Genomic DNA, 27,966 nt, shown 5'->3' on the forward strand with positions numbered 1-27,966 from the left:
TTTCAGTGAAAAAACGTTTTTTTTCTTCTTCAGAGGACATTCTTTGTAAGGTAGGTAGATTCAGGTTTCACCAGTTCATTTAAAATTTGCATTACATGTCTATTATGCTTGAAATTTAAAAGGCAATGAGTCAGTCAGTCATTATTGGTTAAAGCTGTCTAACTAACCTTGACAGTTTGGTAATCATTTTGACGATTCAAAGTGGTCCACATGTGTTTGGGAAGATTAATGCAGAATAAAAGTCAAGGCATTTCTTTTTCTTTACTTGCAGTGATAACAAAACACTATGTACAAGAAGCTTCACAGCAGTTAAGGCGGGTTAAACGGGACTTTCATGCATTAATGACAGAAACACCATGAATCAAAATATTTCCAATACACTTACCCAGTTGTATTACAAAAACAAAAATGTGAGTATGATCAACTCACATTTACACTTTTTTAAAATTTAAATAAAAGGTTTCCATTAGTCCCCCCCCCCCCCAAATATAAATAGAAAAGTTAAAGTGCCAATAAGTGTCAGTTTGTATTTATTGCTGTCAGAGCAAAAAATAAAATTGCTTACAAACGACAGAAATGTTGCAAAAATGACTTTTTAGAAACATTCAATACATGTAAAGACAAAATACTATCACATAATTCAAATTTTCAGACGGGATTTGTCTATGCTAAATTGATTTTAGTTTCAAGGGGATATCAGCACTTGACAAAATGCTGTTGAATTTCTGATGTTGCCATTTATTTGAGGAAACCTGTTCATTTTTGAACGAATTTCGAATAGATTTAATGCCTATTTCGTGAATAGTAGTAAATGAGTTTTGTAATTCAAATGTTTATGAGTCTAATTAATGTTATTTGCACCTTTGCAGTGCCTGGATCGCATTGTGACTTGGTTTAAAGTTTGGAAGACCTGTGCATGATGAGTAAGTCCAAATTTATTTGCATTTAAAGGCATTTTTAACACTCATGGCTTGCTTTGTGTTGTCAAAGTTGTTTGAGAGCTCAGTAGTGAACCTTACTATACCAAGCAGCAAAGTTTGAATTTGTGCGTGTCTGCCACTGGATGTTTCAGTTTCAAAATAAGAGCCCCCAGTGGAAGTTAGCCTACTTATGTGCTTGACTTAAACCCAACAAATGTACATACTTTAAAAAAATGATTGTTCGCACATTTGGTAGAGGATTTCCCTTAAAGCCCAGCCAAAAATTTGCATAACACGCATGCTCGAGTGTATCAAGACGCAACAATATTTAAAAAAGAAAAAAAAAAGCCCACACAATTCTAACAAAAATATCTTAGCCGAAAATAGCTTTTCCTGAATGTACACAAAGTTCCACTAAAAATATATTTTTGGCGCCGATGAAATACAAACACTTTAAAAATGTTTCTCCCAAGGTCGAGGGATAAATCCAAACTGTCGTCATGTTAGCACGCAAAATAGGCGACAAACCGCAAAGCGATGAGTGCTTTATGAAAACGACGTCTTTCCGACAGTAATACTTACGGGGGGGAAAAATCGTCATTAAAAAACAGCCTTTCATAGGATATTTAACGATGTTTTACTTAAAATTCAGTCCTGGAAAAAAAATCTCAGTGTCTCTGGATTCAAACACCCAGAATGTTTTCGTGCAAAATTAAAATAACAGCGAACAGCTCCCAATGTTAGCATTTTTTTTTGTTTAGTTTTGTTTTTGGTACCAAGCCCGATTTGCAGTGTGACATGTAAAATCTGTCAGTTGCCGGGAACACAAACAAGAAAAAATACAGTCCCGTCACATGACGCGTCCTCACGTGTTCAGTCCTGGTCTGGAGGGCTTGTGGTCCAGTAAAGCCTGGACCATCACGCTGACTTTTACCAGGCCTTTTTCCTCCAAGATGTGGTGCGGTAGACACAGCTTGTCCTGAAAAAAATAGAAAGAAAAATGGGGCAGGGGAGAAAAATTGCGGCATGTGGTTTAGATAAGCATTTACCAGGTGTCCAGGATGAAATAATCCTTTTCCACTGGTTGTTTTATGAAACTGGAAGTGCTTTCTATTTGAAATGAAAGACCTTATTTGGTCAAATGAAGCAGTATGCTGGGAATAAGTTATTTTCTTAAATTTTCCTTTTCACATTGTGCCTATTTTCAGGTTAAAATCAGTTTGGGATTAGAGATTTACAGGTGAAAACCAGATATTTTGATGATGGGTAGAATTGGGCCTAAAATATATAATCCAGATTACAAAAAAGAATAAAAACTGAATGTCATGACGTTTAAGTCATTTCAAATGTTGACTCCATGAACATGAAAATGTTTCTCTTAACATTGTTTTTAAATCAGTAAACTTTTGACCCGTCATCTACATTTTCTTCTAAAAACATTTAAATTTGGCACTTCCATATCCACATCATTGCATTCAATTTTTATTCACAATTTGCACATTTGCTTTTGGAAAATCCAGTTTGTCGTTGTAATTTAGTTTTTTAGATCTAAACTGCAGTTTTCCATTCCAATTCAAGGCTGCATTTGGATTTAAAAATTGTGGCCATTTTTCCCTGTTAAAATTTGGTAGTTGTCCACATTACAATTTGAACAGGGAGGTTAACAAGGTCTCAAATAACAATCATTTGTGTGTAGCTAATGTCCATAAACAGTAAGCACAGCATAAAAAAATACACAACACAAATTACGGCAATTATTTAAGCGGTTCATTAGCCCAACATAAAAATGAGTATTTTTTTGTTACAAACATCAAATCCATCTCATAAATCTTCTTCTTACCCTGTTCCAATGTTGTCTGTGTTTCAAGTTTTCGAGGACAGAACAAACCACAACATTTAGTTTTAAAGTGAACATTTCCATATGGCTTCTGTTATAAACGAAATTGGGATTGGGTTAGAGATTCGATTTTTCAGACCACGCAAAGAAGGTTTTGTCAGGCACGTCTTCAGCTTTGCGCGCTTTCACTCCGCTGTTTGCTCGCAGGAACAAAAAAATAGCACTTCTGCTCTGTTTAAATACTCTCTTCCTGTGTTGTGCTATATAATCATTTTATGGCTCAAAATGACAACAACTGCAGCAATTGGAAAACCTAGAAAAGTCAAGACAAAATGATGCTAACACAGCTATGGTAACACAATCGAGTGTTAGCTTTGCGTTTCTAGCAACAGTGTTGATTAAAAACAGTGAAGCAGAACTTCAATATCACAATGTAGGGGAGAGTCTTGAGGTTGAACGGTAGCTTCTTAAATTGGGCATGATAGGGCGTTTAAGATAGAGAATCGTAGATGTTTTCAATTATTTTCTATTGGGATCGTCGCACGCCTGGGAATATCGTCAAGCACGATATTATACGTTTTATAAGTAATGATGCAGATCATGGCAATACTTGTTGCAAGGGTACACCAATGAGATGGGCCAGGCTGAAAGCAAACAATTTGGGTTTTAGATTTAAAATTGAGCTATTTGAAATATAGGATTATGTTTGTGTTTAAATTTGGATGGTTATCTTCCTGAAATTGGGCTCACCTTTTGATTCAAAGTGGGGGATTTTCACGTTTTCAGTCAAAGTTTGAATTTGTGACGGTTAAGTTGGACTCAGAAGCTCAAGAATTCAAAAAGGTCAAATTGAAATGCGGTTGTTTCCACATTCAAAATGGACATTTTCAGATTAGTATGCGTTCATGTTAAATGTAAGGTTGAGATTGGGACGATTTTCAGGTTGATGGAAGCTGGCTTTACATTGAAATTGGGCCATTTTTATGTTTTAAATTGGAAACATTCTTATGTACAAATAGTCGTCATTTTCACATTTAAGACAGGACCCTTTTCCGTTGGCAATTATCTGAAAATGGACTTGGGGGGAAAAGCGCTCCGATTGCCGCGTGCGCTCCGGTTAAAAGTTTCTGGCCGTGGTTACGTCAGTTCGCTCCACACGTAGACGGCAAACATGAGGAGTAGGCAGAGGATGTGAACCAGGCTGCAGCCAATCAGGTCCCACCAGTGCCAGGTCTGGGGCGGCGGAGTCTGAGTGGTCACCGAGACCGAATTCGGGGGCCGGGGACCGGCGACGGGTGTGCTTTTTATCCGAGCTGGCGCGCCCCCCGTCCACTTCCCGCCCAGCAACGTTTCAACCGTTACGCAAAGCGAAGGCAGGCGGCGTTGGGTGATGTCATAAGGGGAGCATAGAGAACGCTGGCGACCCCCAATGGAGGGAATAATGAAGGAAAAAAAGAGAGGAAATCCAAGTGGAGAGCGAAAAGACAAAGAAGAGGAGGCACAAGGTTAAAAATTGAGCAAGAGATTGTGTGGGTAACCATGGCGACAGACAGACGGGTGTGACCATGGCTACCCGGCGCGAACTGCGACAAGAAGCGGGCTAGCAGCGAGTTGGCGCAGGCAGCTTGTCGCCAGCGCCGGTTGGCGAAATCAGGCTGGCACAGAACAAGGGCGCAGGCTAACAATGCTAATGTAGTATTTGAGCGATTGTGTTCACGCTGAAGCGCAGAGGACCGCCAAATGAAACAAACAAAATACAAGAAAGCACAAACAGGAAGTGGCCGCTCGGATGGAGGAAGCAGCCATGACGCAAGAATGACGAACTGGATGAGAAAAGCTGAGCGCTTCAGGGTTTTGATTCTCCCCAAAGGTGGGACGGACGAGGTCGAAGCCTCTGCCTTCCCGTCAGGAATTTGTCAGAAGCTTTCAGTGACGTCAAAACAGTGAAAACCAGATCGCAGAGCGTTTGTCATCTTGGCACGCCAGACAAACAGCAGCACAAGCTTTAACTGGGACGTTTTCAGGTTTTAATCTGGGATTCTAAGCAAAGGAGTTTTCAAGTTTTAAGATTGGGTTAGGATTTCAGGCTTCACAATTCATATCGGACCAACTTTGTCAAATCGGGAAACATCAGGTTGGAATTGGGACTGATTTTAAGTCAAATCTGGGTCATTTGAAGATCTAAATTTGGATTGTCTTTATGATGGAAAGATTCTTGATTATTTGACTTCTTTTGAGATGGACCTGTTTCAGTTGGAAAAAAATAAGGGGGACATGAAGTCAAACTTGTGAATGTGCGTAACAGTCTGTACTGTTATCTTGTTAAAAGTGGATTGGAATTTGGGAGGTTTTACATTCAAACTGTTGCTGTGAAAGGTTCGTATACTTGTCTAAATGTGTTTTGGTTCAAATGTAGGGCTGAGATTCAGGACTTTTTTATGTTAAAATGTAGCTGTGAAATTTTTTTTGGATTTGGGGCTGTTTCTTAACTAAAATTGGGTCCAATTTCAGAATGAAATGAGGGCTCTTTTTAGGGTGAGATGCTGGATGGTCAGTCTCACTTGGACTCGACTTGACTGGGAACACTCAAACTTGAGAACGTACCCAGTTTGTGCCAAGAATTGTTTTTTTTTTTTTAACGTGATGCTGCTTTACCTCGGGCACGCCAATCCTCCGACAAGCGTCCAGGAAGTTCTCCACATTCCGTCGGCACTTGGCCATACTGAGTTTGGGCTATGGAAAAGAAGAGCCAAAACATCAGGGAAGGATTCTGAGGGAGTGCCACAGAAGGGGGGAACGTGGCATACCACGGCAGGTGATGGCACATGTATGCTTGCGACGGAACGAGGGCGAATGTAATTGGCCAGATGGCAAAGTACGACGCCATCCATCAGGGAGGTGCCCAGGTCGTCGGGAAGAACCACCTTCAGGCGGCTCTCAATACTCTGATCGGGAGAGTTGAATTCAATTTCATTTTGTCAGTGAAACTAGCTCTGGGAGTGACATTTTCTGGAAATGCAAGTGGGTGGTCGCTACGTACGTCTCGGAGTATTTCCGTCAGCTCCAATTCTTCTCTCAGCTGCTCCATCTTCCTCCTCATAGTGAACTGTGGGTCGACACTCTCCACACTTTTGTGGCTTCTTAGGAAAACTTGGAAAAATGACAAGAGGCAGGTGTCGTCAAAGCAGGGTTTCCCCTATTGTCAAGTGTTTTATAGCATTTAGAGTTGAGGGACTTATGGCCAGGGTTCTGCAATTTCATTACCACTGGTTACATGCTGTAACTTTGAGTCGAGTTCGCTCTGTTAGACTCCAGTTGACAAGATTTCTTTAAAAAATCACGTTAGGCTTGCCTGGCAATCATGGCCTGTCACAGTGACCATTCTATTTTCTTTCCGTCGATCAAATCCTAGCCTCTCGGTTGGTCGTTGACCTAAAACCTACCACGGTCCAGCACGCCTCCATTGCCACGGCTACTGCGAAAACCTCCGAGGAGGGGCGAGGCCTGTGAAAGACGGGAAGGGGAGGGAGGAGGCGAGCAGGGCAGTGAAGACGGGGCTGCAAACAGATAGTGAGGGGCGCATGCGGACAGGTGCATCGTGGGTAAAAATTCATGCGGCGGATCGTCACGATATTCGTAAATAAATTGGGAAGAAAAAAAAAGGATCCAAAGATGTCAAAATGGGAGATGGCAACACAAGACAGCACACATTAAACAAACAAAAAAAATATGTTAGCGTCACATTAGCCTTATTAGCGGTTAGCCACATTTTAACAAGCAGCAACACTGAAGCAGCGTGGATGAGCACAACAAAGATGCTGCGCTTAGCATTAAGATGCTAAGTGTTTAGCATAGTAGCAATGGTAGAAAACTTGAGGCCAACAATTAACACAGTTAGCTGGGATTTACAACTCCGCAGTGACTATTACAAAATCACCATGTTTATGATTGAATTGTGCGACAAAACTCTTTACCAAGTTAATATTTTAATAGGCATATTTAGTATAATATGGCGTAGGGTTGGGTGTTTTGGCAAAATAAAATAAAAATATCACAATGCTTTTTTCTTCAACTTGTGGCTTGTTTTTGTAATTTATAAAAAAATATATATATATATATATATATATTTTTTAAACTGATAACTTAAAAAAAATACCTTCATGATTGTATCCAGGGCAGGTATTTGAAAAATGTACCTCATTACATATATTAGTGCACAATATGTCACTTTTTGAAAACCCATCAATCACAGAGTTCAGCTCTATCTAATCAGTTTTCTGCATTTTACCCATAAAGCCGATTAATCTGATCATCTAGACTAGATTAATCTAAAAACATTTTAATTTTAAATACACATAGCACTATTATTGAGATTACAACTCACCCGAGCGAGGTTTCAGTCCAAACGGCGCGCTGGAGGAGGGATTGGGCGCTTGATCCAGTCGCTATGGTAACAGATGTAGAAGAAAAAAAATCAGGCAAAAGTGACAGCTGATCACCCACAAAAAACCCGACAGCACACAAACCACACAGCTGTGAAATGCTGCTAATGACACAAAGACCTAACCTAAAAATGACCACTTCAACAATTTCAGGCATTGCTTCTTAAGACTTTATTTTATTGTTTATACTTATCATAGATATGCCCGCCAAATTTCATGTTATTCAATGAAATTTGCTTCCGGGCTTAAAACTAATTGCGAAGCGACAAATATTGGTTTGGGTTATGATAAAAAACACACACACAAACCACAGCAGACCAAACCAGGCCAGTAAACAAGGCGTCAGGTTTACCCATGGCAGCCAGCTGACAAAACAGGACGCGCGACCTACCACCGTTCCACCAAGTTTTACCTTGACGGACATGTGCAATTCATACTGGCGGAACGCAAGCTGGGCCTCAAAGCGGGCCTTCTCTAGAATCATCTGTCGCTTCTTCTGGAACTCATATCCACCTCCCAACTCTTCCTCGTGCTGCGGGATGCAGTTGAGGCTTTCAAAATTAGCCGTAGTGTCAATTCAGACTCATTTACAAGCTACTGTACTTGTTTACCCTTGCATCAGATCGTGGAGATGGTGTCAGTAAAGTGGATTTTGAAAAGAAACGTTTCAACACCACATCTTTATCAAAGCTAAATAAACGATTATTTATTTTTCTTATTTATAACCATGAAAATAAGTGACATCTTTCTTCAGTGGGCGATGGCAGCCTCTCTTACCATTTATATTTAATTACATGATCTTAATTTACAGATGAAAACTGAATTTGTCACCATTTTGACCCAATAATAACCGTACCAACTCGTAGTAAAAGAGCTTTTTCAAAAATTGAAGTGTCATGGCTACAATTAAAGGTTCATTTGAATCAACTTTTTTTTCAATCAAGGTTGCCCCAATAACCGTGAAATTCATTCCTATGAATTTAGATGACCCTAAATAATATTACTTTTACTTAATTTTGAAACAAAATGAGCAGGTATTTAATGGTAATTGTGTAAAAATACCTTTCGTGTCATGACTTCGTCGTCGCTGTCCTGCCCGCTGAGAAGAAAAACAAAAGGCCTGTTAGAACACATCAAATTTTGTGCCAGTAGACCGGTGCAAATATAACACAAACTTTACCGATGAAAGTCCTGTCACATGAATTATAAGTAAAAGAAATGGTAGAACTCTAACAAGTTTAGGCACCTCACACTCCCAACTGAATGTGTACAGTTTATCTATCTCAAATATACAAAGGGGGAGCAGAATCAAATGTAACAAAAGATGACTAAATTCCTGGAGTGAATGGCCATTGCCTTTTAATGTCCTTATGTGGAATGAAAACAGGATGACGATAACCCTCTGGTGGACCAGTTTACATAATTTAGCTATTTTCCATTTCAACAGCTGTTTCTCAATGCTCAATAGCACTTTGTTATAATTTTTCGGGCAAAATGGAACAAAGATTTTATCTTCTCATTTTACCAGTCGGGGCAAGTTTTTCTATTTCTTCTGTAAAACCAAGTTTCTGGGACATGACATCACAGATCGAATGATATGATGGTGATATCGCATCTTCCAAAAGATGATGAAATTCCACTGCTGGTAAAAGATGCCAAGATAACCTTGTTAAACATGTTGTACTTCCCCCTTGTGGATACAGTTGAAACATTTTGGCTTCCTTACACTTAAAATTGTCTGTGAAACTTAATTTGTGTTATGTCCAAGGAACAGGGAATTTGTTTGTTTTCAAATGAATGATGATTTTGCTTGATAAAATTGTGTTGATTATTCAAAATGCTCCTAAAAAGGAGTGCTGAAACACCTGCATGTAAAACAAAAGCAACACATTGACCGCAGAGAAACATTACACCACATGTGTCAAAGTGGCGGCCCGGGGGCCAAATGTGGCCCGCCGCATCATTTTGTGTGGCCCGGGAAAGTAAATCATGAGTGCCGACTTTCTGTTTTAGGATCAAATTAAAATGAAGACTATAGATGTATATTAAATTTCCTGATTTTCCCCCTTTTAAATCAATAATTGTCATTTTTTAATGATTTTTTTCTGTGTTTTTAGTTCAAAAATCATTTTGTAAAATCTAAAAATATATAAAAAAAGCTAAAATAAATATTGTTTTAGATCTATAAAAAACTGAATATTCAGGGCTTTTAATCCAGTTCTCTTAATCCATTTTAAAAAAAATATATAAATATTATATCTAAAATGGTCTGGCCCACGTGAAATCAAGTTGACGTTAAAGCGGCCTGTGAACCAATCCGAGTCTGACACCCTTGCATTACACGTAAACCCTGAAACCTTGCACACTGCCCCAAAAAGGACGATCAACATAGAACAGTCAGACTTACTTGACAGACTCTTCCACGTTGACCATCTCCACAGGGTAGAGTCGCACTCCACAAAGATCCTCTTGCTCCAGGTTGATTCTGAAGGACACACGCAATCTTAGGAATCATTCTTAATGTTAGGATTTAGGCCTAGCGCTGACCTGCTGGGATCCTGAAGCAGTTCCACAGCTTCTTTCAGCTGGCTGATCATGTCCAATTGCACCTCGCACTCTTGTGATACCTCTGACCTGGCATTAACATAATTTTTGACTTACATTTCATAAAAAAATATTCCAAATGTGTAGTAGAATATAAAGAAGTGTAAAATTATTAGACCGGAATCAAATGCTTAGTTAGCATTAACATCATTAGACATACATGCCAACTAATAAATAATTTGAAAGCCATTTACTTACTGCTGCTCTGTGTTCCAGTGTGGGTCTTCGTCGATCCTCAGCGGCTCGTCTAAGTCCGACGTAGTCATCGCATGCTCCTAAAGAGACAAAGGGAAAAATAACACAGATGACAACGCCTGCCCAAGGTAGGAGTAGACCAGTGAATTTTACTTTTTCTAATCTATTTTAGTCTACAAATGCACCATTTTGTTATTAAAACTCTATTTTGTAAAAAGGAAAAAAATACATTAGGCCATGACTATGAAGTTTAGCCTCAAAAACATCAACCAAAATCAAATGTTAGGCCAAAAAATATATAATTTGCCTTAATAAATATTGTATTTGTCTTTTGCTGCGACCAATGAAAATGTGACACTTGATAAATGTTCTTTTCTTCGGATATAAATATTTAACGCATAAGCACTTGGGTGCATGCTTTTGTGCACAAGAAAGCTAGGCTTACTAATTCTTTGTCACGGAAAATGTTTGACATGCAGCTTTTTGACCCAAGCATTTTATTAACAGAATTGTGCATTTTTATTAAAAAAATACTAGTTTCCCGGCCAAACATTAAACTGCATACAGTGGTACCTCTACGTACGGCCTTAATTCGCTCCGGGACTGAGCTCGTATGTCGATTTTCTCATAACTCGAACGAACGTTTCCCATTGAAATGAACTAAAAACTAATTAATTAGTTCCAACCCTCTGAAAAAACAACAAAAACAGGATATTGGATTGGAATTTTTTTTTTATTTCTTCTAATTCGCCATCAATTAACACAGTAACACATAACTAGTGGTTTAATAGTAATAAAATTTGTTTAATAGAACTAAAATTAGACAGATTTCGCGGCGGGTACAGAGAGAAACATGGGGGGGGGGGACTTTCCACGGCAACTCGTAACAGAACAAACATTTAAATTAACTTGGATTAATATATACAGACACACTCAAACATACGTTTAATGTAACTTTACACAAAACTGAATTCTAATTTTGTTTTACATTTTTATACCTTCTGGCCGGGTTAGCTGTTTGCCACGCCTCCACCCTCACGTTCGCTATCGATGGGCTGTTTGCTGTTGTATTCCCTTCAAAATATTCCGAAAATGATGCACACAAATGTCCTCACAATAGGATAACGCACGACCACTTGCCAACGAGAAGTAGTCTTGAATTAGCGATCGCTCCGTTAACGGGAGCTAACAGGCTAAGGGGGGAAAAACACTGAAAAAATCCAACGCTCCGCTCAGTGCTCGCAGAGACGTTACAAAGAGGTATAGTTGCGACCAGAGATATAACACGAGGATTTGCGGGGGAGAGAGCCAGTGCCCTTGATGTTCTTATGAGCAGCCAACGAGAAGTAATATACTATACTGCTCGTATTAGCGATCGCTCCGGCATTCGCGCTGAGTGACGGAAAAAAACACTGAAAAAAATGCAACGCCCCGCCCAGTGCTCGTAGATATCTGTTATACACGAAAGAGATGCGGCAAAAAAGACAAGTGTGCTACAATGATAAACAGCCTCATGTCTTGGCCACCTGGCTTTCTCGCATCTGAATTTTTTTCTCGTATCTAGAGATAATTATTTGCTCGAAATTTTCCTCGTATCTCGAGCTGCTCGTATGTAGAGGTGCTCGTATGTAGAGATACCACTGTATTGAGGTATTTGCTTGTGTTTAGAGTGCAACATTCTGATTTCTTTTTGGGGCCACAATGTCGCTTTTTGAGATTGACTGTACATTATGCGTAAACAGATTAAACACGGCCAATATTTATTGTCAAAAATAGATTGTTGAACTTAATACTTGGCTGCAAAACATGACATTTTCACAGCCTAATATAGACCCAATTGTGAGGAAATATTACTGTTCAAAAGGCAACACCTTGTAATCCTTTTGGCTGTAAAGCAACATGTTTAAAACGAGAATGTTTTTTTCTGGTGAAGAGCATTGCCCCAAAACCTCACAGTGCTCACAGTTAGTCCATTTTTTTGGCAACCACATGAAAAAGAAAAGTTGAAAAGCCTGTCTGGCTCCCTGGGTAGTGTCTCTTTTCCCTTATTTGGTAACAGCTGGCTTCACGTGATGACGTAAGAACAGCAAAGTGGACTTGCCTTGATGTAGCTTGTGAGGGGGGCGGCGGTTTCTTGGTAAACCAGCTGCTCCCTCAGCGCTTCCGTAGGGCTCTCCTCGATAAGCCGCACCGGCTCCGAGTTTGGGTCTGCGCACAAACAGAAATTCTGTCAAATTGGTGCTTCTGATCAATTATGATTAGATCGCCCCAGTTTATTGGCTTCCGATAAGTGAAATATATACTGTAAATGGCATCATTAATGACATCGTTTTGGTAAAGAGCTTCATTCAGAATGCCCAGAGTATTGGGTGACCTCAAGCAAGGAAACAATTTAGCGTCTTTAGCATCCATTTTAATTGTCCCGCCTGCTCTGACCTGGTTTAGGCTGATTAAAGTCTATTTAAGTGGTGCAACGAGGGAGTGCGCGCATACCCGTCAGAGAGCTGATGTGGTCGCTGGAATCGTCTTTACTGAGTCCGTCCTCCTCTGTGATGTGGCTCATGGGCACGTTGAGACTTAAACTGTCTTCGTCCGATGGCTGCAGGCACAACATTACGTTACACAATAAAAAAAAACTATTGCATCATAATGTAGATGTTAAAATTAGAGCCACTTCTAGATTCATTTAAATAACTTGAAGCCACAATAATGAGCATAGACTTGACTGTGTCGTATGACAGTTTCAATCATTACTCAATAAATTGGAAAAAAGTGATTTAGGTTCCATTGATGAAATGTAAAAAGACTCATTAAAACATGTGTTTAATGATAACACATTACTTTATCATGTACATCATTACTTAATATATGAGCAAGGATGAAATTCATAACTTAACTTGAAGTGATTAAATGTAATACAAAAATCCTTTCATTAAATCATATATAGTACACTTACATTTATTATGGTAATTAATCTAGTTTACTCAAAATATTTATTTTCGAGGAAAAATAACACCATTTTTAAAATAAATGTATAAAGTAGCTTTATATTTCATCAAATTTAGAATAAAATAGTCTTTAATGTCATTGTACGAGAACAAAATGTAAAAGTGCATCTCTTTAAAGTACATAGATAAACAACTAATATTAACAAAAAACAAGCATTCACTTTACATCTGCACTGATTCACGACACCTTTGTATTGCACACCTATGTCAATAACCGGCTTTAAGTGTGGTTATTTCTTTTACTTATAACTATATTAAATAAGAAAAAGAAAATCCCTAACAGATTTCAACACATACACTGCGTACCTCCGTCGCCGATAGCCTTTTGTCTCCGATGTCGCTGCCGACTCCTGAGTCGCTGTCTTGCTTCCTCTGCTGTTCGATATCCTCCACTCTGCCAACACATGCACACATACACACACCTGAAGCTCAACGCTCTCCTCCCTTTCCCTGCCCGCACCAACACAGACGACATTTTCCGTTTTTATTGACTAAATATAATGTCATAAATTACAATGTCATGAATGGGTAACTAAATCTTGCAATAAAACATTCCAAATTAAATAAATAAACAAACCATTCTGATAAGCATTTATGAACAACCAGGGTCGATCCAGTCATATAATTATAGTCACTTCACCGGTGGGAAAAATGTAGCTAATAGTTTAATGAAAGTGTTTTTTCCCCATAGATTTAGTGTATCAAATTTCCATGTAAAATGGCTTTATTACTAAAAATAAAATAAGTAATTGGACTTTCTATTTATTTTTAAGTGGCTGGTAAAAGGGGCCATCTATTTTGAGAGGAAGGGTTTGGATCTGTGGGAGGATTCTGCTTTTTCCTCAAGTTTATAAACTGCTTATATATAGTATATCAAAGACAGCTTTCATGAACCAGAATAGTTACACTTATAAAGGGCAGGTTAAATGAGCCTAAATAGTTACACGATCTACCCATTTATGGTTAAAAGGCAGCAGCTTGGAGAGATCAAACTACTTAGCCTGTTTATTTTGCTGGTTGAAAGGTAAAAACAGACACATAACTAGGCGTGTGACAGCGAGTATGTATTTGAATAAATCCACAATTGCACTTTAAGCAGTGTTGCGAGCCACTATTATTAGCTAGTATGTTAGCCTCCGAGCATGCAACTTACCGCGTTAGACTGAGACGCTCAATAACGGGCAGGTAGAGAGCGTCAGCCATCTTGTCGCTGCGACACGCCTCCATGCAGAGATACTTAAAGATGTGAATTTTGCCCTTGAGACAGATCTGTGGGGAGGAAAGGAGAGGCAAGCCCTTTAATCCCAAATTGAAGGTTTGCTTCCCCAAGAGAAAGGTCTAATCTAAGTGAAAGTTCGAGTCCACTGCACAAAAGTCTGAAGAAAAGGTTTTGCTGTCAGGAAAATGTTCCATCCCTGAAAGCAAATGTTCTGGGGAACGCTTTAGTTTCAGGAGATTTTTTTTTACTGAGAGAAGGTACTGATGCAAAATTTCTGAGTCTTTCCATGAGAGAATGGCCTCGTCCCAAAAGAAACAAAGAGAACCGAGACTTCGCTGGAAGGGTAGTTTTGGTTTGCGTCCACAGTGGACCAGTTCGCACTCCTTTTTGCATGTAGCCACAGGTATTATAGTAAATGTTGTTTGGTCAACGTCACAGCTCCGTGATTTCTTACGTTTGTATTTTACCGTATAATCGCAGTGTCCATTGATTGAACAATGTTTTGCACATGCAAGTCTTTTCAAGTTCTGGGACTCTGGCGAGAATTGCAATGAGAAACTGAACCGCACCAAAGTTTGCCATTGTAAGGCAAACTGCGGATTTTCCTGGTGTGAATACGTTTGAAGTCACGAGAAGTGATCTTAAAAAATAATCTTTATCTCACCCTTAATAACCTTATAACCTTAATTCTGAAAAATAAAGGTTCTTATCTAAAGGAAGGGTTCTGGTCTCAACTGAAGGCTCTTGCTCTAACAAAATATTCAGCCTCAAGAGAAGGCTTAACTTCATATTTTCTAACTTGATTGATTTCAGTCCTGTGGTTTTAGTCAAAGAAATGGTTCTAATCCCAAGGGCGTGTGTAGCTATAGGAGAGTTAAGTTCCATTCCAGAGAGAAACATTTAAACTACATTGTTAATGGCATTCTATGCATGGAGGATGTAGGCGGTACCTGTGCTGGGGGACTCTGCAGTGGGTTGTTCTCTAGCCGCAAGACCTGCAGATGCGTCATTTTCCGGTAACTCAAGGGAATTGTAGACACCTTGTTGCATGAGAAATCCAACTTGACCAGTGGAAGGTCGGACAGATCTGCACGCATGCGACAGCGGTGGCGTTATGCTTAGGGATGTCCCAATAAAATTATTTAATTTATTTCCGATCCGATTTTTTCCCCCCAAAATGTTTTGGCAATACTGATCTGATGCCCATATTTTTAGAGCTGTAAAAAAATCAAGTAAATGACGAATCATATTTATTGTATTAAATAGATTCCCGCAGAAATGTTATTCTCCTAGTATCATCAGTTAATAAGAAGTAGCCGACACGGCGGACATGTTTTGCCAAGGGTTTTGATTTACAGCAGCCCAAAAATGAGATGGTATGGAAACACACAAATACTGTATTGAATCCGATTCTGTGACCAAATCCGATACTATTTGATACTCCAAAAAAATAGCCCTGTCGGGCGCCAATCCCGACTGTTACATTCGGACACCACTAGTTGTGCTGTGTGCACTACATTACACTGTAGGGTTCGAGATACAAATTGGAATTTTTTCTCATTTCCAACCTTCTGGAAGGACACAGAGCAGATTCCGGCGTACATTGAGCTCCCGTAGTTCTCGCAGTTGTCCAATGTGTCGCGGTAAAGTTGTCAGCTCGTTGCAGCTGATGTCCTGAAGGGTAAACAAACCTTTTTATCTGTCTTAAATTGGAATTGCGTCATGTTCCAGAACAGCAGAGTCACACTCACCAACTCCATGAGGCGGTGCAGTTGCCCGACACTCTCAGGTAGACTGACCAGTTTGTTGTTGCTGGCGTTGAGGACTCTGAGCGGCAGAGTGCACAGGCAGGCCGGAAGCGAACTCAGCTGGTTGCGACTAACAGGACGATATAAGAATAAATGCCATTGCCTTTTGTTTTTCTTAAAGTAAAGTTTTCAAGTTTAATGCCAGTCGCTCCAACTAAAGTTTGCCGGAAATGAATGTGTTCACATTTTGCGTACCTGAGGTTGAGCGAGGTGAGCGAGTGCAGGCTGATGACTGTGTCCGGGATGCTCCTGATGCAGTTGTGGTACAGGTTGAGGGTCTCCAAAGCCACTAAGTGGCAAACTTCAGTGGGGACGTCCGACAGACGGTTCTTGGACAGATCTTAAAATAATAATCACACAGAAAAACTCATGTCAATGACAGATTGTATGGTTATTTTATAGATTGATGAAAACACAATCATTGTGAGTGACATACAAAGGGAAATTCTTTAGTTGTTGTATTCCACCATGAAACATGCTATCGTAGTTGTTAGGCCATTGGGCCACCGTTAATGGCCCAAAAACACTATAGTACTGCAGATTTAAATTCTGCAAAGGTATGGGTTGGGTGTAAAGCCTGGCCTTGGTGTGTGTGTGTGTGTGTGTGTGTGTGTGCAGCAGCTGCATCCTCAGGAAAAAGGCGAGACTCCTCCTTATAATAACAGACTTGAGCAAAAGTGCAACAACAACACGGCACGACACAGCACTTCACCAACACCCTGTCCTTCTCTTTGGCTTGTGCCTGACATTAACGGTGGCCCAATGGCCTATGGCCAGGGTGTGGTTGTCTCGGGTCACCACCTCTGTTCAACGCACATCCAAAAATGGCCCAGAGGTGCGTTTTCTGCTTCAGACAACCCCCTTACCATGGAAAGAACCCAGTCGACCGACACAGGATGCTGGGTTCTAATGACAATTGCATTCGGCATAGAAATTGTTGGACAACACCATAACAACTTTATAACCCTATGTTGCAATCCGATGGTACAGTATCAATGTTGATATTGTATTTACAGTTTGTACATTTCTGTGACCGTGAGTTAAAATCACATATGATGGAATTTTTGAAAACTTAGGACATTCTTCCAGAAGCTTTGCGGCTTAGCAACATGCAGTTTTGACAAATTCCAGTCTTGTTTTATTTTTATCATTTAAAGCACATGTGTCAAAATGGCGGCCAGGGGGCCAAATCTGGCCCGCCGCATCATTTTGTGTGGCCCGGGATCAAATTAAAATGAAGAGTATAGATGTATATTAAATTTCCTAATTTTCCCCCTTTTAAATCAATAATTGTAATTTTTAATCATTTTTTTCTGTGTTTTTAGTTCAAAAATCATTTTGTAAAATATAAAAATATAAAAAAAGCTAAAATAAACATTGTTTTAGATCTATAAAAAACTGAATATTAAGGGCTTTTAATCCAGTTATTTTAATCCATTTATTAAAAAAAATCTAAATATTATATCTAAAATGGTCCGGCCTACGTGAAATCAAGTTGACGTTAAAGCGACCCGCGAACCAACCCGAGTCTGATATACTTGATTTACAGTTATCCCTCGATTATCGCGAATTCACTACTTCGCAATTTTTTCCCGCTATTAATTATTAAAACATTTTTTTTAAGTTAAAAGAAAATTTACAAAATCCACGCTGAAACTCATAAGCAGAAGCCACTCTTGCTACTAGGACTCAACACCGAAAAAAAAAGTTATAATAGGATGACCCTACTTCGCAATTTTTCGATTATCACGGCCATGTCTGGTCTACATTAACCGCGATGTTCGAGGGATTACTGTATACACGTTTGAAAGGGTGCACCACCCACAGTGGTCATAAAAATACTGTGAAACATGAGAAACAAGAGGCTTGATTATATTCTTAAACTGCTTTGAAATATAATTTAACCAAAAAACACAGAACAAAACAAAAAAAACCTGGAAAACAGAATGGCGATATAACATGTGCGACCAGGTCAGGACTTGACGGCAGACGAAGGAAAACACAAAGCAACGAGAGTCAAGAATTTTACCGCTGAGTAAGCCAGCGTGGTCGTGTGCGCACACAAACCACATTGCTGACGCATACACACGCACACACCAATTGGTACAAACACATGAATGTGCACATTGATGGTGACACACTCAGAGACGCACACAGGGGTATACGTTGCTAAAACCCACGTACATGCACACGCACTTTTCTGTATTTTTAGAATGCGGTAATGTTTGAAGGCTGCAGCAAGAGTAGAGCGGAAATGAAACAGCGTCGGCAATCGTTGGCAACATTAAAAAAACACTCAAACAGTCCTCCCACGGTCACGTGAAAAAAAAACACACCGATTCGGCGTCAGAGCATTTCTGCATGAATGCAGTCTGTTTGCGTGAGTGTGTGTGTAAGCGAGAGAGTGTACTCGCATGGGTGGCGGTGAAAATGTGTGTCAGCATGAATGTGTGTGTTTCTGTGGGGGAAGAGAGCTGCATATTTGCACGTTGACCAATTTCTAAACATAGACAATAGTCATAAAAAATAAATGTGTCGCATTTCTTATGCATGACGTCTGGGTCCCTCGTCATCCTAATGGATCCTTCATTGAATACATAAGTATGCAGCATAATCTTTTTCATTGATAAGACATATCGATGGGGTATTCTGTGTATTCAAGATGTGTTTATCCTTTTAGCTCTTCATTTTGGAAAATGTATTAGATAACTTGGGCACACGAATTCCAAATGTCCCATTTCTTGACCTACGTCCATCTGTTGTGAACTCATGCCCACACTCACATACACATTTTTAAAGGAACATCTTTGATGCTCCAATAGATGAATTCGCCGTAGGGTAATTGGGACTGTGCTAACACTGTTACATCCCAGTGACTACATCTTAAATAGTTCACCCACATAAATACTTACCCACTTAACACTTTCTCATATCAAAGCCAAGTACGAACACAAGGCAAGATCATGCACACTTTGATATCTAACACACAAATTTACACTCTACCACTCACACACATAAACGTAATTATATCACACCAACACATGCACTATGGCACAAGTATCAAACATAAGGCTCTCGGGCAAGATCAGGCCAGTAACATTGTTTTGTGGTGCCTGCAAAAGTAAATCATGTACATTGATTTGTTGTTTCTCATTGCAAAAATCATACTATTTACTGTTTTTAAATATGAAATAGAAGAATACACATTAATTATCAATATATATATATATATATAAATATACATACGTAAGAACTATTCCATTTTTTTGTTTCTTTAAAAATGTAAAATACATACATATATATTTGTCTGTCTTATTTGTGCGGTGAAAGCTTTAAATCTCATTATACTTGTATAATGACAATAAAGACTTGAGACCTACCGTATGCATGCATGTGCATGTATGTGTGTGTATGTATGTATATATGTGCTTATATATATGTGTGTATGTATGTATATATGTATGTACACATGTAAATGTATGTGTATATATGATTCTGATTATACTCTGATTCTGACACACACAGACACGTGTCTGTGCTCACAATTCAGGACAAAACAACAACATACGTTCGTGACAAACTCGCAGATTCACTCATTCAAACACATGTTCACTTATTGCTCTCTCTCTTTCTCACACGCACATAAAAAGACGCTCGAGTCAACAAAGTAGAGTTGTGATGACTCAATAAATGATTTATTCTCGATAGCGTTATGTAAAGCCAAAGCCTTTTTCGTGGTCCTTGTTTCAAACCGGCCCACTTTGGCGCTTCGCAGTCAGTAGAAAGTAGGACGAGGAGAAAAGAGAGAGCGGCGGCGTGACGACCGCGACCGATCCCTTTGTTCTCATTTTGGAGAAACCAAACCGTTCGTTTGTTAGCTCGCTAAAACTCGAGAGGGAAGTGAGTATGAGAAGATGCTTAAAAGGGGAAACCGCAAGGTGGGATTTAACAGGATTAAGGAATTAAGGAGGGTTTGAACTGGGAACCCACCAGACGTGTCAAAACACACCCACACCCACATACACACCGGTTTGCTGAAGGCAGAGTAATATGTGGGTCAGTGGGGGGTTTGTTACATTGGGTCTGTGTGTGTGTACACATAAATCTATGGTGATAATGTTTTTGAGCTAAACAAACGCTCAACTAAAATGCATCTCAGTGATCTCATGCTAAAGTGAGGGTGGAATTCAACCCCTGAAGCTTGTACAAATGAGCAAACAAATATTTGAAAAAACATATCTTTCTTGTGTACACTTATAAGAGAGTCTGAAGAAGCCATGCCTCCCCCCAAAAGGGGAATTTAATCGTTTTTAAGTCGATTTGATAGTTTTCCTCGGGTCCTGCAAAAGCCCATTTTAACAATTCAGTCCCTGAAACCTGCTTAACACAGAAATATAAAGTCTTAAAACGCTATTCTCATGTTTGTGAACAGAATTTATACAAGACTGTAACTTTAAATCTGCGTTTATGCTTTTAAAAGTCGTGAAGTGCCAAAGATGATTTTATTTTTAAATTCCAATCCGATTTTTTCAAGATATGTTTTGCCCCAAAATTGAGACCAGTAAATATAAAGCAAAAAAATAATAATGTTACACTAAATGACAAATCATATTTTTTTGGTATTTACTTAATTCATCCCGTATTCGGGAAATTTCATTGTGACAGTAGCAAGAGGGTGATTAGACAGAACAACAAAGCAAAAGCACAAAGTACAAAGCTGTAAAACACGAAAAACATAATGGTGGATACGATGCTTTATGTCTGTAGTTTCTAAAGAAAAGTGAAAATGCTGGTTTAGTGGTGTTCTTTTTTACCATTATTTTGTTACTTGTAATGTAAACCAGTTGAAAATGGAAAAACTGTTCATCTTAATGAATGCAACTGCCTGAAATGAATGAATCAATACAAATTTACAGCACCCGAACACCACGAAAACCATACTGAAAACACATGCAGATACTGGACTGGATCCAATCTTGTGACTAAATCCGAGACAGTCCCATACCCCAAAAATAGCAGTAAGGGGGTGTCCATGCCAATATTGAGTATCAGATTGGAACACCAACTATAAAAAGTACAAAAATCGCAAATTGAAGTGCAAGAAATTACAACTAGGCTTTTTAGTCAAAATCAAACAGCCTAACTCGTCAAAGTAACATTTTGTCAATAAACCTATTATGTGAAGACCTATAACATAGTCTCAAGAAGGAATGTCTAAAAATACATAAAAAGCCTGCCATTTTTTATCCAATCTCGGGTCAATTTGGTCCTTCGAGGCCAACGACGGCGAAGATTTTGCTCCAATTGCTACCAAGCCAACGGAATATTGTGGAGAAATTGAAATGTTGACATTCAATGATTATTTTCTTGTTATTTTTTTGCTTTCCAGGGGCCCTTCATCTCCACCTGGCAAGAGACGCCACCGGGTCAAACAGCGGCTTCAAAAGCTTCCCGTCATTCGATTGGACTGAAAGCCAATCGTGCGTGCGCTTGATAAAGCTCATTTATGTACGCTGCAGTGAGCTTCGCTCTGTATTACGGTAAGCCAGGAGTGATTCACTGTGCTGAAGACTATGACAGCGTGTGTGTGTGTGTGTGTGTGATAGTATGTGTAAGCGTGTGGTTGATTTTGGCCTACATTTGGGGAGGGGGGGTTGGCGACTGCTCCAGTTTATTTATTGAATAGGATTTTCTGTCTGTCACATTGCGAGACGCCACAGAGTTGCAGACGCCTCCTTCACACGTGGCTGTCTCCTTTTTGTCTGCTGTAGAAAATGTCCAAGCAACTGAGCATCTTCGTTTCATTTGGGACTTTGTAAAACATGCAAATAACGTATCCAAAAATAGTTAACGCTCGCTTTGGATTGACACGGTCAGTAAGTTATTCATCTGCTGCTGAGGCTTTCTTTGCCAGTTTTAATAGGTTCCCTAGAGGGATTTTGGATTATTTGGAATTGCAAAAAATAATAATTTCGGAAGGTCTAGAAAACTATTCATGTTTTTTTTAGCCCTTAATCTTCTTAGGTTGAAATTTTCCGGTGTGGAGCCCCTTGGAAGGTGGGTGAAGGGGTGTCACATTTTTTTTGTCAGGTTTGGTGGGTTTTTGTGACTCTTCAGCATACCAGTGATTCAACTAATTGTTGACCCACTCCCCACAAGGAACACATCCACTAAAGCACGTGTCAAAGTGGTGGCCCGGGGGCCAAATCTGGCCCGCCGCATCATTTTATGTGGCCCGGGAAAGTAAATGATGAGTGCCGACTTTCTGTTTTAGGATCAAATTAAAATGAAGAGTATAGATGTATATTAAATTTCCTGATTTCCCCCCTCTTAAATCAATTATTGTAATTTTTTAATCAATTTTTTTCTGTGTTTTTAATTCAAAAAATATTTTTTAAAATCTAAAAATATCTTTAAAAAAGCTAAAATAAACATTGTTTTAGATCTAGAAAAATGGCATATTCAGGGCTTTTAATCCAGTTCTTTTAATCCATTTATTTCAAAAAATCTAAATATTATATCTAAAATGGTCCGGCCCACATGAAATCAAGTTGACGTTAAAGCGTCCCGCGTGACACCCTTGCATTAAAGCGTATCTAGATGGACGTCACATTCAAAAATGTAGAGTTAAAGAAACCTTTTGGAATGAAGGTAAAATGTGTTTAAAAAACTGGTTGTACGCTGAACCTTCACAGATGTACTGAATGATTTTGTAGCATCTTTTGTTATTTTTGTGAGTAACTACCACTGCCTTCGGCCCGCAGATAATTAATCAACCTGATAATGACGCAGGAGTAGGACTTCAAAATTAGTGTCCACAAGAAGTACCACTTAAGTATCGACTTGAGAGGCCTCCATCCAGTAAAAATGAAGTCAAATGCCAGTTCTTGTTATGATCTAAGATTTTAAGTGGAGGTTAGGTGTACCACTTCTTTCTGGCCTAACAGCAGAGGAAAGGATGGCCTCCAGAAACAATGAGCTGGGGTGCGGCCACTTCCCGTCTCTTCCAGCCAGGGCGCTAACTAACTAACCAGCTCGCGTCACTCCCTCCTGGTTGTAGCTGTTCTGATCCATATGTGGTCGGCCTCGCTTTTTAGAATCTTCGACCAGAAGTGACGAAAATTGACACGCTCGTGTTTCCTTAGTCTGTTGCTGTGCTTTGGATTGTTACGTCGTGCCGTCTCTTTGGTGTCACGAGGTCCCATAGAGTCCATTTTTTTAATTGTGGAACTGCCACAAACGTCGTTTAAAGTCTCCTTATCACCAATTAGTTTTGCAATTGGTCCACTAAACTGCTCATATATACAGTACATCCGCTTTATTGCTCTGTAAAACACGTTTATAGCATTACTGTTATAAAAAGGAGTGTATCACCACATTCATGAAGATACAATCTTGATTTTTGGATAACGATACGTTATTTGCAGATTTTACAAAGTCTGCCGCATTTGATTCAAGAGCCTTTGATTGATTTGTTTACAAATTACAATCAGTAACACTTAACCTGAAGTAAAAAAAGCAATTTCATCACGTCATTATTTTTGTAGGGGCGCCCCAGACCTATCATATGAACTTAAATATTATAATAGCAGGATAATTAAGTAGACATCGATAACCATCTATTGTAGAAAAAGAACAGCCAATGATATATTGGTAGTATAATATGAACATGACCATAGTACTGCCAATTTCCTCCCAACAATGGCAGTCAAAGAGGTACAATAGAGCTGCATAAACTTAAATACCAATCCAATACAAGACAGTAAATATTCTCTTATATTTCGATGAATTGTTACATTTTCCTATATATTTTTAAAATCTCTTTATTTTTTGTTATTTAAATATTAAAAAAAGACTTATTATATATCTTTACATTAAAAGAGCTTTAAAAAAACTCATTTAGAGACATAGCGAGTCTTTTTACACTCAAAATACCACAGGTGAACTTCCAGCTCATCCTCCCAAGGGTCGACACATCGAAACCGTACAATCATCCATTAGATTTGGCAAAAGTTGTACGCCGGATGCCCTTCCTGATACAACCCACACATGCGGGAATCGAACCCCGGCCGCTCACACGATTGCATCCTCAATAATGAAAATACCACTACAGCGCATATTATGCACAAAATGTAATCCGAGTCATTTTTTTTACACTTCAGAAGGGAGAAATGTAATTGAATTAGCAGCCATTGATTTACTTAATGAAGACCCTTGTTCCACAGTCTCCTCTTTGCTGTCATGTGCCCAGTTTGCTTCATTCCGATGCACAGTTTGCGCGCGTGCGCGCGAGCCAGAGCCTGACGCGTCTTTGCATTTGTGACGTTAGAGACCTCCTAGGTTGATGGCACGCGCGCCCCCGAGGATGTTGACATCTTCACAGACAGGAAGCGACGGGGGGAATTCCACAAGAATGGCACCCCACAAATCCCGATTCCCGATTCCCCACCCCGCCCCCCACAACGACCCTTGACGCCCACGCTGGCTTACCTGCCTCCACCGTGTCGCTTAGGTCGAGTCCGACGGCCGTCCTCGGGAACTCCTTGAGTTTTCTGGCACTGAGGTTGAGCGAACCGCTGACGGTCGCCTCCTCCAGCGCCCGCTCCAAGCCGCGGTTGTTAGGCGGAGCGGGCCCTCCGTTGATGAGATTGTGGCCGGGCGGCGGCGCGGCAAGCTGGGCGGCGAGGGGCACCTCCATGCTGCTGCTTCACCCTCGGTGGCGCTCCACCTCTGGGTCCGCTGCTCCGTGCGCCTCCTCTCGATCCGATGCTCGGTCCGCTTTCTGCCGCGTCGATGCTGAGCGAGCGGCATCAAACTCAACCGCTAAGATAACAGCCCTCACGACACGTCCGCTTGTCTTCCTTTCAAAATAGAGCTAGCGGAAGTCCTGCGTCGAAACGACATATACTTTGAAGAATGCAAACGTCAAAAAAGGGCGCAGGCGCACTTAAATGGGAGGACAGACTTGGATAGCGGCGTCCTCTACTGGATGACAGCGACGTTACGTGTTCACTGTATTGAATTGAATGTTTTTATTGGCATTAGTATACAGTAATACCTTGACATGCGAGTGCCCTAACATACGAGGAATTTTAGATGCGAGTAAAATTCCGTGATACGACCATACGAGACAGGGTGGCCCCGCAGATGAGTGGTTAGAGCATTGGCCTTAAAGTGGGGGACCTGGGTTCGAATCCAGGTCGATCCACATGTGTGGAGTTTGCATGTTCTCCCCGGGCCTGTGTGGGTTTTCTCCGGGTACTCTGGTTTCCTCCCACATTCCAAAGACATGCATGGTAGGCTGATTGGACACTCTAAGTTGCCCCTAGGTATGAGTGTGAGCGTGAATGATTGTTTGTCTCCTTGTGCCCTGCGATTGGCTGGCCACCAATTTAGGGTGTCCCCTGCCTCTGGCCCAAAGTCAGCTGGGATAGGCTCCAGCACCCCCAGAAAATGAGATAAGATGAGATGAGATGAGCATACGAGAAAGCCAGGTGGTTGAGACACGAGAGGTTTGTTATCCGAATGTGAAATATCTCCTAAAGCAAGTATACATACAGGAAGTGTGCTTGACCTCTTGCAATGTGATGACTGGTGTGTTGACACAGGAAGTTTCAACGTTATCTTGATTGACAGCTGTCTCACAGGTACAAAGCAGGGCAAACCAAGTGTAATATCGGCTTCAGGAAGGCTAATGTCGACCAGGCCCCACCGAGGGAAATATGTGAGTTGGAACATGGACCGGTCAATTCCTGCATCAGCTAGACCAGGTAACCTCTGCTTTTCAACTAAAATGTATGATTTACCGAAAGCTTGCCGGTGTGAAAGCTGGCGAAAATTTCATAGGTGGAAATAAATAGATACTACAAATAGAAACACTAGGAAGCACACTTTAGCATCCTGACTTAACACACTAGACACATTGAAATGGAATGTTGTTGTCATGGAATAATTCTTGCTATGTTTTCAATCGTGTACCACCATTTTAATGCCAAAAATGAATGAGGGGCAGGTGTTGCAATGCCCTACTGTGGGAGGAAAACACAAGTGATGTTTTGATTGTTTTAGATTAGATTAGATAACTTTATTCATCCTGTATTCAGGAAATTTTACTGTCACAGTAGCAAGAGGGTGATAATACAGACACAGGAAAAGACAATTTAGACATAAATAGATAGGTAATAAAAAAGTTAATAAATAAATACATAAATAAATATATATATATATATATATATATATATATATATATATATATATATATATAAATACATATATAAATAAATACATATATAAATAAATAAGTGTGTTGTTTATTATGCAGAATTCACTCAAATGGTGGTAGCTCTACTTTTTGCACCAGGTATTTTCCCAAACAAAAAAGTTCATGTGTCAGCGCTTCATGGTGGAATATCTAATGAGGAGGATTTTGAAAACCATTCTGCGGACCGTAGTGATGTTTGTCACAGCAGCCACAGGTGGGTCTCCGGGGGGTTATATGGGACTTTGAAACTTGATTCTAAAATCAATCAAGTCCTTCAAAGTTTGAACTTGACTTTTTTTTTTCTTCCTTTAAGATCCGGGAGTCCCAGTCTGAGATTGGAGGGCTGGTTTGGCCTTCCTGTCAGTGGAAAGTTTCGATGGGCTGGGAAGAAGCACAGGGGGTGTGGCAATGGCAACTCCATTGCTTATTGGGAACTGGAAAAGGTTACATATGATTATTACCGTGCAGGGTTTGATTTGAATCTTTTTGGCTTTCAGTCAAGGTTAGGTAAGGGTTTAATCTTTTTAGGATGGAGGTCTAATATTGGATTATTGCGCACAGGAAAATGCTCACCTGCTGATGGTGGACTTGGTGTTGGAGATGCTGGAAGTCATCCAATGGACAGAAACAAAGAGGATGTCCTCAGAGCCTGATCGTCAACAACTACATGAGACGGACGTTGATGAGTTGGATCAGCAGACACAAATTGACTTGGAGCTCACACGACTGGAAGGTCAACAACACATGACTGCTTTATAAATTCAACCCTGAAGTAATGCATGAATGCAAACATTATCTTAAATTGCAAATTTGACACAACGTCCTAAATCCTACTTTCCTACAATGATAGGCCCCAAAACATTACATTTTAGAAAACTTAACCTTGTTTTGAATCCTTACTTTAACATCCAGAACACAATCTTGAAACCTTAAACTAAAAGACAAACATTGGTTTAAACCCCTCGTGATGAACCCAGATCCTAGTTTGATTCTTAAAGTTCTAAACCTAGTTCAAAACCCTAATTTGAAAACCTTGTATGTTCGGCTTTGGTTTTGAAGTTGGGGTTTAAGATCGCTTTGCGCTTCCAAATTATAGTTTAAATCTAAATTTAGTTAAAGACAACAACAACTCTAACCCATCCTTGCTTGTTTTCATTTCAGGCCGTCCATGTGGTGTCCCTTCCTGTCTCTTTTCTCCTCTTTGCCAGTGAGTCAAACATAAACCCTGCTTTTCCATTCACTGCATCATAATCACACCCTGCTTTTGTGAATATCCCCGAATTATGTGTCTGTGTTTTATACTTAACGCAGAGCTGAGCGTCTGGGCCGACAGCTGCTCCTGGACTTTGAGAGGCGCTGCTTTCCCTCTTGAAAGTGTGGGGGGGTTTCATTTTTGTTTTTAGAAGTTAATAGCTTGTAAGAGAAGTTTTTCTTATTTTACATTGAGGAAAAATGGGGTTGATTGTCACAAAGGTCAGTTGTCTTGAACACGAGAAGGAGTATGTGCAGTATTGAAGTATTGAAATGATAATTGTCGTGACCGGACGTTTGGTCGCCGGACTTTTGGTCGCCGGACGTTTGGTCGCGGACGTTTGGTCGCGGACGTTTGGTCGCCTGGACCCAAACAACCGGTGACCAAACGTCCGGAAGGGACGCTAGTCAGGGTCTTAAC

At 40.0% G+C, this 27,966-nt stretch overlaps 2 protein-coding genes across 7 annotated transcripts; one reads left to right on the plus strand and one right to left on the minus strand.

Annotated features, from left to right (window-relative positions):
* Window positions 1–242: 242 nt before the first annotated feature.
* lrch1 (leucine-rich repeats and calponin homology (CH) domain containing 1) lies at window positions 243–24,942 on the minus strand. Of its 5 annotated transcripts, none has more exons than XM_077616687.1 (19): window positions 24,524–24,942; window positions 16,229–16,373; window positions 15,977–16,103; window positions 15,794–15,899; window positions 15,176–15,312; window positions 14,160–14,275; window positions 13,304–13,400; window positions 12,492–12,597; window positions 12,100–12,206; window positions 10,002–10,078; window positions 9,747–9,833; window positions 9,607–9,684; window positions 8,262–8,298; window positions 7,142–7,202; window positions 6,201–6,314; window positions 5,798–5,907; window positions 5,565–5,702; window positions 5,413–5,490; window positions 243–4,173 (listed from the first exon to the last, which is right to left on the minus strand). In XM_077616687.1, exons 1-19 carry the CDS (start codon window positions 24,729–24,731, stop codon window positions 3,895–3,897), a joined length of 2,208 nt encoding a protein of 735 aa, XP_077472813.1. In that variant the 5' UTR covers window positions 24,732–24,942; the 3' UTR covers window positions 243–3,894. The 5 variants fall into 5 exon arrangements, with proteins under 5 accessions (XP_077472813.1, XP_077472814.1, XP_077472816.1 ...); XM_077616688.1 differs by having other exon boundaries at window positions 13,313–13,400; window positions 24,524–24,941; XM_077616690.1 differs by having other exon boundaries at window positions 243–1,899; window positions 24,524–24,940.
* Window positions 754–27,596, plus strand: LOC144086684 (uncharacterized). 2 transcript variants are annotated; one of them, XM_077616698.1, is made up of 8 exons: window positions 754–923; window positions 10,020–10,126; window positions 21,423–21,573; window positions 25,670–25,803; window positions 26,376–26,508; window positions 26,608–26,737; window positions 26,856–27,027; window positions 27,456–27,596. In XM_077616698.1, exons 2-8 carry the CDS (start codon window positions 10,108–10,110, stop codon window positions 27,503–27,505), a joined length of 789 nt encoding a protein of 262 aa, XP_077472824.1. In that variant the 5' UTR covers window positions 754–923; window positions 10,020–10,107; the 3' UTR covers window positions 27,506–27,596. The 2 variants fall into 2 exon arrangements, with proteins under 2 accessions (XP_077472824.1, XP_077472825.1); XM_077616699.1 differs by having other exon boundaries at window positions 26,394–26,508.
* Window positions 27,597–27,966: the final 370 nt, after the last annotated feature.

This window comes from Stigmatopora argus, chromosome 13 (assembly GCF_051989625.1).
Source record: "Stigmatopora argus isolate UIUO_Sarg chromosome 13, RoL_Sarg_1.0, whole genome shotgun sequence".
Lineage (NCBI taxonomy): Eukaryota > Metazoa > Chordata > Actinopteri > Syngnathiformes > Syngnathidae > Stigmatopora > Stigmatopora argus.